The sequence below is a fragment of the Priapulus caudatus genome, unplaced genomic scaffold (assembly GCF_000485595.1).
Source record: "Priapulus caudatus unplaced genomic scaffold, Priapulus_caudatus-5.0.1 Scaffold2028, whole genome shotgun sequence".
Classification (NCBI taxonomy): domain Eukaryota; kingdom Metazoa; phylum Priapulida; class Priapulimorpha; order Priapulimorphida; family Priapulidae; genus Priapulus; species Priapulus caudatus.
Window position 1 is genome coordinate 13,527 of NW_014579089.1, and position 10,711 is coordinate 24,237.

General features: G+C 39.8%; 1 protein-coding gene across 1 annotated transcript; it reads right to left on the reverse strand.

Moving 5' to 3' along the window:
- Window positions 1-4,213: 4,213 nt before the first annotated feature.
- Window positions 4,214-10,446, reverse strand: LOC106818105 (eukaryotic translation initiation factor 2 subunit 2-like; the record flags this gene model as incomplete). The annotated part of the gene is made up of 8 exons (XM_014822822.1): window positions 4,214-5,544; window positions 5,986-6,071; window positions 6,535-6,591; window positions 6,772-6,920; window positions 7,112-7,182; window positions 7,391-7,418; window positions 8,334-8,431; window positions 10,278-10,446. Coding segments are annotated over 8 exons (834 nt in total), but the record flags the coding sequence as incomplete, so codon positions are not given.
- Between the last annotated feature and the right edge of the window lie 265 nt (window positions 10,447-10,711).

The following is a 10,711-nucleotide window of genomic DNA, read 5'->3' on the forward strand; positions in this document are numbered from 1 at the left end:
TAACCTTCCCATTGTATCGAATCCTATTGTAATCATCTTGTTCTTCCTCATAATTATTAACCAGCTTCCTTCCAACACCATCATCATCTAGCTTCCCTCCAACACTATCATCATCTAGCTTCCCTCCAACACTATCATCATCTAGCTTCCCTCCAACACCATCATCATCTAGCTTCCCTCCAACACTATCATCATCTAGCTTCCCTCCAACACCATCATCATCTAGCTTCCCTCCAACACCATCATCATCTAGCTTCCCTCCAACACCATCATCATCTAGCTTCCCTCCAACACCATCATCATCTAGCTTCCCTCCAACACCATCATCATCTAGCTTCCCTCCAACACTATCATCACTCCAACACCATCATCATCTAGCTTCCCTCCAACAACATCATCATTCTACTTCCCTCCAAACACCACTCATCATTAGCTTCCCTCCAACACATATCATACATCTAGCTTCCTCCAAACACCATCATTCATCTAGCTTTCCCGTCCCACACTATCATCATCTAGCATTCCCTCCAAACACCTCATCATCTAGCTTCCCTCCAACACCATCGATCATCTCAGCTTCTCCAACACTATTCATCATCTAGTTCCCTCCAACACCATCTCATCTAGCTTCCTCCAACACCATCATCATCTAGCTTCCCCTCCAACCACCATCATCATCTACTTCCCTCCAACACATATCAATCTAGGCCTTCCCTTCCCAACACTATCATCATCTAGCTTCCCTCCAACACCATAATCATCTAAGCCTTCCCTCCAACACCTATCATCATCTAGCTTCCCTCCAAAACACTATCGATCATCTAAGCTTCCCTCCAACATATCATCATCTAGCTTCCCTCCAACACTATCGATCAATCTAGCTTCCCTCCAACACCATTACATGCATTCTAGGCTTCCCTCCAACACATGCATCAACTCTAGCTTCCCTCCAACACCTATCAATCATCTAGCTCTCCCTCCAACACATCATCCATCTAGCTTTCCTCCAAACCATCATCATCTAGCTTCCCTCGAACACCCTCATTCATCTAGCTTCCTCCAACACCATCCATCATCTAGTTCCCTCCAACAATATATATCTAGCTTCCTCCAACACTAATCATCATCTAGCTTCCCTTCCAAACTACTATCATCATCTGCTTCCCTCCAAGCACCATCATCATCTAGCTTCCCTCCAACACCTCATCAATCTAGCTTCCCTTCAACACTATCACATCTAGCTTCCTCCAACACCATCTTCATTCTAGCTACCCTCCGAACACCATTCATCATCTAGTGCTTCCTCAACACCATCATCATCTAGCTTCTCAACACTAACATCATCTAGTTTTTCCCCGTCCAACACTATCATCATCTAGCTTACCCTCCAAACACCATCATCATCTAGCTCCCGTCCAACACTCATCATCAATCTAGCTTCCCTCCAACACCAATCATCATCTAGCTTCCCTCCACACTATCATCATCTACGCTTTCCCTCCAACACTCGATCATCTAGCTTCCCTCCAACACCATCGATATCTAGCTTCCCTCCAACACCATCATCATCGTAGCTTTCCCTCCGAACCACTATCATTCATCTAGCTTCCCTCCAACACCATCCTTCATCTAGCTTCTTCGTCCAAACCATCATCATCTAGCGTCCGTCCAACACCATCATCATCTAGCTTCCCTCCAACACCATCATCGATCTAGCTTCCCTCCCAACACCATCATCATGCTTAGTCTTCCTCTGCCAACACCATCATCATCTAGCTTCCCTCCAACACCATCATCATCTAGCTTCCTCCAACACTATCATCATCTAGCTTCCCTCCACACTATCGTTCATCTAGTTCCCTCCAAACACCATCATCATCTAGCTTCCTCCAACCACGCATCAGGCTCTAGCTTCCTCAACCACTTCATCATCTAGCTTCCCTCCAACACCATCATCAATCTTGCTCCCTCCAACACCCATCATCATCTAAGCTTCCCTCCAACGACCATCATATCTAGCTTCCCTCCAAACTTATTCAATCATCTCAGCTTCCCTCCAACACTAATCATCATCTACTTCCCTCTCCAACACCATCATCATCTAGCTTCCCGTCAACACCATCATCACTCCAACACCATCATCATCTAGCTTCCCTCCACACCATCATCATCCTAGCTTCCCTCCAACAGTATCATCATCTAGCTTCCCTCCAACACCAGCATCATCTCAGCTTCCCTCAACACTATCACTCATCTAGCTTCCGCTCCAAGCACTATCATCATCTAGCCTTCCCTCCACATATCATCATCTAGCTTCCCTCCAACACCATCATCATCTGCTTCCCTCGCACCCATCATCATCTAGCTTCCCTCCCAACACCATCATATCTAGGCTTCCCTCCAACCATCTCATCCTCAGCTCCCATCCAACACGAGCATAATCTGCTTCCCTCCAACCTATCATCATCTAGCTTCCTCCAACACCTCATCACTAGCTTCTCCAACCACTATCGATACATCATACTAGCTTCCCTACCACACCAATCATCATCTAGCTTCCCTCCAACACGTATCATCATCTTAGCTTTCCCTCCAACACCTCATCATCTAGCTTCCTCCGAACACTATCCATCATCTAGCTTCCCTCCAACACCTCTCAATCTAAGCTTCCCTCCAAACACCATCATCATCTAGCCTTCCTTCCACACTATCATCATCTAAGCCTCCCGTCAACCACCCATCATCATTCTAGCTTCCCGTCGCACCACTATCATCCATCAATTAGCTTCCCTCCGAACACGATCATCATCTAGCTTCCCTCAACACTATCATTATCTAGCCTTCCCTCCAACACCATCAATCATCTAGCTTGCCCTCAACACTATCATCATCTAGCTTCCTTCCAAACACCATTCATATACTAGCTTCCCTCCAACACCATCATCAATCTAGCTTGCCTTCCAACACTATCATCATGCTGCTTCCCTCGCAACAGCCATCATCATCTAGCTTCCTCCAACACTCATCGTCTAGCCTTCGCCTCCAACACCATCAATCGATCTAGCTTCCCGTCCAACCACCATCATCATCTAGCTTCCTCAACACCATCATCATCTAGCTTCCCTTCCAAAGAACCATCACGCATCGTAGCTTCCCTCCAACACTATCTTCCCTCCAACACTATCATCATCTAGCTTCCCTCCAACACTATCATCATCTAGCTTCCCTCCAACACCATCATCATCTAGCTTCCCTCCAACACCATCATCATCTAGCTTCCCTCCAACACCATCATCATCTAGCTTCCCTCCAACACTATCATATAGTTCTCTGTCGCCGCCGCTGCCATCATCTAGCCCTCCAATAACATCACAACCATCGTCAGGTAATACTGATTTCCAGTTCTCCTGAATCTTTATTGATATGATGTTTTATAAGATCGTTTGTTTTATGCACACCTGGCGCTATTATAAGCAGAGTAAATTATGAGCACATCACAAAACTCCCTAATTTCCTTACCTACTCTATGCGATTATAGGTATTGTCAGTAGGTACACACCATGGGTCTTTGCTAGCACATAGCATAGGATCAAAGTGGATGCTAATTGCTAACAATTGATTTTTGTCATATTAAGTATGCTGGAGGCATTTTTTTAATGTGATATTTTTAGTTTACTCACATCTTGCACTCTCCGGTACCAAGAGCAATGTTGATTGTAATATTTAGCAGAAATGTTTTTTTGTGACGTAGAACCTTCAAGGTACATGCTCTTGATGGGGTCTGTGACTAATTCATAGATGAGTGGATTACAAGACTGCATTACCGAATCTCTGGTTTTAATTTTACTGGTCAGCATGATTTAAATCTGCGAAGTGCTCAATATGATGTACAGAGTATGTCATCTATCTGTGAATGTTATTTTGCTTCAAAGTGGGTTGTTTGCATATTGACTTATTTCCAGAAAGTATTATAAATATAACTGGATTGTATATTTAAAGTAACTATATTTAAGTGCATATTAGTTTGCTGTACATGAAAGCTAATAGTTGAAAAACGTATAAAATTAAAGTTTACAAATCATAACCATGAATTTGATGTCCTCCGTTATTATAAATGACACACCAATACAAGTATCTCTTACCTGATGTCAAGAGACAATAACAAAATGCTGGGTTGTATTGGTAGTGACAAGACTAAATCAAAGGTACACTATTTAAAAAGTAAACACAATTACAGGTTAACTGTTTATTGGAAAATCACTCAGTAGCAACAGTTTACTGCAACTTAGTGATCACATGTATAGTAGTAACAACACCAACGCGCATGTATTCCTTGGCCTATATGCACTCGTGGGCAGGTCTGGCAAAATTAGCATTGTCAGTCTGTGTGCATTAGTGCTACACAGCAATGTCCTAAGCAAACGTGCCTTTATGAAGCGATTACCTACATATGTGTGACCCAATTGGAAACGATCTTTGCTCCGACTTGGTAAATATACATGCGCGAGGAAAGGATACTGTCACGCGTTAAATAAATCCAATTTTCTAGTGTAATTCGGACTTCCTGTACTGATATGATATTTTTAGGATAGAGGTTGTTACCAATCCGTTCATATCATGATGACTGTTAGTTTAAAGTTTACACACAAATTGCATCATTTTGTTACATGAACATTACCATTCTATATGGCATTGAAAACATTCTGACAGAGAATCAATTTTGTTGTTCCCAAAATACCTAGCCAGCAGCTGAGAACCTATTGTATAAGGATCTCCAGTGAACCGAATTAATCGTTTGTAGTAAATTACACATTTGTCATTTTTATATAGCATGGCAGCATAAGTTAAGCATTTTTGCTAATTCCATGTTAATGTGTAGCAATTTAGCCATGGTATTTAAAAAAAGACGTGTCCTCAGATAAGCTATATTTCATAAATAACCATTGTAATTTCATAAGTTGCAATGCAAGGGTGCAGTAAGTTAACAGCCAACTGACAAATAAAGCTGTTGTCATGTCCCCAATACTGAAACCCCGTATATTTAACAGCATGCAAAACAAAAACCACTCGTTGCCTATTACAATGTTTATCAAAATAGCGAGACCGCCACCACATACCGTGTTGTCACAAACATGGATACAATAAACAGTGGCAGAGACTACAATGTTTTGTACCACACAGTTATCAGATCGGGAGTCCTCATAATGTCTACTGAACTAGTGCCTCCGTACCTCACTTGAATTGCTGTTTGATCTCGACTGTCTAGAAAAACCATGCCTGGCTTACTCAGTCTATGTGTCAACTGCCGAATACCAGTTGATACGGCATTCAAGAGCCAAGTGCAAAACCGAGGCACCGTTGAGTCACTTTAAGTTTGCTTTGCGCGGATAGCAGCGCGCTTGCCTGTGACGGCCTGGAAGCCAGACTTGATACTAGCAACACTACATCGGGATCCACACATCTCGCACTGCAGGAAGAACAGTCGCGTGTCCTTTTGGAGGATGGTGTCTGGGGATCGACACGTGTGGCAGGTCACGTACTCCTCTGTGGAAATCAGACCAGAGTTGGTGAACGGTGATTCGTAACTCTACAGACTACTATGCAGGCACTGATGGCAATGAGAATTTATTTCAAAACATCAGTGCTGTTCCTCATACAGGAGTGACAGTAACTATAGCACTACTAGATATCTGACAAGCCAGTGCGGCCAGCGGAGGGTACGGTGTATACAGTCAATGCAAAAATCTAGATACCCAATCAATTCTTTATGAATATTTTTTATACATTTTTATGGATGGATAACCAAGAAAATCTGTTGCCGTTACTGCTTATTAAAAAGGGTATAACTAGCACACAATGACAGTTAACATGCCTGACTTCCCGTTACAGATGGCAATTATGTGAAACAAGTGGGCTGTATTAGCTTCCATAACCTTAGGTTGAAAACAAGATCATGCAACAAGGAGGAATAAATGCCTTGCTTACTAATATATCTTCGTAAAACATTTTCTATTTGTTTCTGTTGAAATTTTCCCTTGATAATCAGCTGGTTGTTTCCATCCACTGAACCACTGCAATGAATTTCAAGTAAAAATGTTAATTCCCCATTACCATAGGTATACAGCACACATAGATTTTCAGAGTTGTCATTGACCTCCTTTTGCCAATTTATTCTGAGCTTAATTCTGTAACCTATAAAAACATATCAGGTTGTGTCCACACTCCATTGTCCAAAGGCCAATAATAAACATGCATTACATATAAGGATAGACTTAGTACTAAATGATAGTCAACTGCTATTTTCCGACTGCAATATATAGAGATGATGGAATGTTCTAACATAATGGATTCCAAAGTGTAAAGGCTAACCCATACTATCTACACTTTATACATATATACCCGTACATGTAAATTATAACAAGTGTGTTACAATACATTACGAATAACACCTTGCCGGCTTCACATCACTATAAAATTGTTGAAAAATTGAGAAGTTTTTAAGTGCAATCCATAAGATTATTTCAATGCAGATACCTTGTTCCCAGCTCGGCCATCAAAAAGGCTAATAGATGTTTTGGTTGCCTATGAAGACTGAAATATAACAAGCAAATAATAACCATACAAGTTGTTGCTTGGCTATCTACATGTAAATTATGTGCAAATCATGTATACGCGTGTTTGGCACAGATAGTTCGATTTAAAATATGGGCTGCGCAATGTCTTTAACAAATGATTGATACTCTAACATAAAAAACAATCCCATACACATACATTTTGCAGATATCAGCGAAGTTAGCAAAAGACGTCTTCTTTGTTCCTACGCGGCAGACTTGTGGCGGACGCATTACAAACCGCTTCTTGTCACCAGCAACCATGTCTGGATTTTTCTCTCTCATAATGTCAAACACCCGTGTGAGCAGCTGAAACAGAAATAATTACGATGATCAATTTAGCATGGATCCACAAGCCAGTAATATATTCATGCACCATGGGCCACTGCTTATCACCTAATAAACACGCCATTTCGATCAGTCTATATTGTAAGTTAAAATCATGTCTTGGTCACATGAATAGCTGATATATCAAAGGTCTAAGATTTTCTTTGCATCACCTCTTCATAGGTATAATCTCTGTCTGACCCAGACCACGCGGTGCCATCACTTAAGCCTAACGACTCGTCATCTAAAACAGAGAACATCGATTCAATACAGGTACTAATAACATTACTTATTACAACATATTAATTATTACTATTTATCCATTTACAAGCCAGAAAATTAAGAGTATGTTGAACCATTGTATTATAACTATGGGCTTAATGAGAAAATGTCTATAATAATAATTAATGTCTGAACATAATATTTATGAGAGGCATGAGTTAATACTTTACCTTGTTTAGCTGTGCCTTCTCCTGTCTCCTAAAATAATACAATATTTTATATTTATCAAATTAAATGAACTTTTAACACATATGTAACTTTTATTATCTATTCAATCATTTATGGTTTCAACAACTTGTAATACTACAATGTCAACAATTACTTGTGCAGTACAATGACGAAAGACTACACAAACACACATATAGCATTCAACGAAGCCTTAGAAAAATATTATAAACAAAATTATGGACTTTTTACATATATTAAAATTACGGAATAGGACTTTTCCATATATCATAAAAACATATCCTCTATTCAGGGGTCGAAATTGGATTTTTATTATGGTATCCATTCGGGATACCAGGTACTCTAAGGCTAGTAGATGATGAATTTCCCTTGTTTATTGAAGTCACACTCCTTCCCTATTATCTACTTCTGATACAATGTATACACATTACATTTATGATCAGCATCGGCCACGCTTACGCATGCGCTTGCAAATATGCTATGCCTGCTGTATAACGCTAGTGTGGCATAGTAAGGGTGCATGAGCCCGCTCAGATCGCGCGCACTCGCTCAGATGCGCTGCCGTACAAAGTTGATAACTCAACAACCACTATCCCGATTTTCACTATTTTTTTTGTACTATCCCGGCGGGATACCAAGCATTGAAATCTGGTATCCAACACAAGAATCTACTATCCCGCGGATATCGGGATACCGCTAATTTCGACCCCTGCTATTGTAAGATTTAATGGGGTTATTACAGTATAATCAGCACATTGCATACTGACGGTGTTATAATACATAGTCACTATAGAGATAAATCAACAAAAGCCTAACAAGTACATAAAAAAACAACATTTGAATGTATGTCAAACTATGACAAAACTGAATGCCAAAAGTGAAAAAATAAATGAAATATCGAAGCAGTAGCCACTCTGATATACATACTGCAGTGCCACCATCCAGTGCATCCAAATCTAGAACTTTAGCTTTCTTTTTCTTTTTCTTTTTCTTCCCAGAGAAGTCATCCAGATCATAAGCAAAATCTGGAAAACATTAACACATTAAGACCATAGTAATTGCAATCAGCAAATGTTAATACTATCAAGAGCTAAAAAATACCTAGCGTGTACAACGGGAAAACGGGAAAATTGTGCTTTTTCACGGCAATATTATTCTACTTTGTATGCGGTTCTAGACTAAGTTCATGGTATTGCGTTAAGCAGCATTCTTTGCTCTCCAAAATAAGACCAACCGCTTATCTCTACGATACTCCTAGGCTGAGATATTGGAGCGTAATCATGCCTCCCACAGGCCTCACGCCGCGTCGCATCCACAATATTCACTATCCTTCTCGCCTTTTGAGGGTCTGGCTATCGTTTTCCGTGGCCGCTTGGAGCGCTGATAATTGATGTCACATGCCCAAATTTGGTACTCTTACTACACCATATAGTAACTGAGCTGCGTTGTAGAGACTTAAATTAGAAAACATTGCCGGCTCCATCATGACGGGCATTAGCCGTGCTAGGAAAGATAATGGGAGATAAGGGCATAGGCGATGCCCCCGAAAGTCACCGAAACGAAGTTCATTCATAAAGTTATCGCGAAAAAGACCGAACTCTCACGAAGCGACTTTCCTAATCCGCAAAAGGCGAGAAGGATAGTGAATATTGTGGATATGAGGTGCCGTGAGGCCTGTGGGAGGGGAAGTTTACGAGCCAATATCTTAGCCTAGGAGTAGGAGTATCGTATTGACAAGCAGTTGGTCTTGTTTTAGAGCAAAGAATTCTGCTTAATGCAATACCATAAAATTGTTCTAGACTCGCAGGCAAAGTAGAATAATATTGCCGTGAAATAGCACTATTTTCCCGTTTTTTCATTGTACACTCTAGGTGTTTATTAGCTCTTGATACTATACATAGCAATTATTATCATTCTAAATTGAAAGATAAAACTGAAAAAAAGAAAATCACTACAGATATGGGGCCTGTTGTGAGAAAAGTTATGAAGTTAAGGCTAATGTTAATGCTAAGATATCACTTACGACTAATGTTAATGCGACGAGAATAGCATTGACAGAAACGCATCACAGCTATGAGAAAACTTACTATAACAGTAACTTGTTAAGTTGCTGTCAAAAGGCTGCTGACTGGATGAGAATTGATAATGAAACTCAACTTTATATACATTTATTGTACACGACTATAACATATGCATATATTATGATAGTTAACCACATATAAATAATAACCGATGAAAGAACAACATGATATGAGCCTCACAACTCATAAAAATTATATCCAAAACAATAGCACAATTTCCACTTGCAAATCTTTGTTTTGTTACATGCTCAGTAGATATGTGGTGTGTAATGAAATTTTCAAACGATGCCATGAAAAAGTGCACGTATGCAAGTTACGTGATGCAAATATTTATAGACTGGTACCTATCTCGGAGTGTATACAAAGGTAATTAACCTAGTGTAGAGACAGGGTTCCGGCCTCATGAGAGCAAAAATCACACGCTAGTTTTGTTGACATATGTAAACAAATCTAATTGGAAATATAAACCAGTGCACATATTGGTGGAAAGAATGTTGTGAGAATGTTCTATGACGTGTTAACCTTATTATATACATTTGGTGTTATGCAAGGACTAGCGGTAAGTATCAGAACGGTCACAAAAATATGAAAACAGTAAGTAAAAACATGAGAAATCCTTGCTTTAAAACTAATATTAGGACTAAATTTGTTTCTGATAATGGGCCCATGGTCACGTACAATAATTTGCATAAATTTTTATTTTTACTCAGGACCTTGATTAGTGTTTATAGTTTATACATAATTACAATATATAATAGTTTATTGGGCATGTAATTTGTTTTTAGCCTACCATCTTCTTCCTTTTTTTCTTCCAATTCTTCCTCTACAACAAAAGCCTCAATTCTGTCTTCTGTTCTATTCTCTACTGGCTCTGCATTAGTTTCCCCTGCCATGGCTGCATCAAGATCGAATGGTGTCTTCTTCTTCTTTTTCTTCTTCTTTATGCTGGGATCAAACAGCTACAAAATAACCAATAGTAGAATGAAATGCTGCCCAAATTAATGAAGAAGGATGAAAGAATGAAATTATAAGATCTTCAAACTACACAATCAATTTCTACGCTATAGCAAAAGTTAATACGGTGTAAAAAATGGGGCGTTTTATTATATGACTGCCGACTAGAGGAAAGAGTAAAAAAACATTTTTGGACAGGGATCTACAATACTGTCCACGTCACTTGGAGAGAGAGAGAGAGAGAGAGAGAGAGAGAGAGAGAGAGAGAGA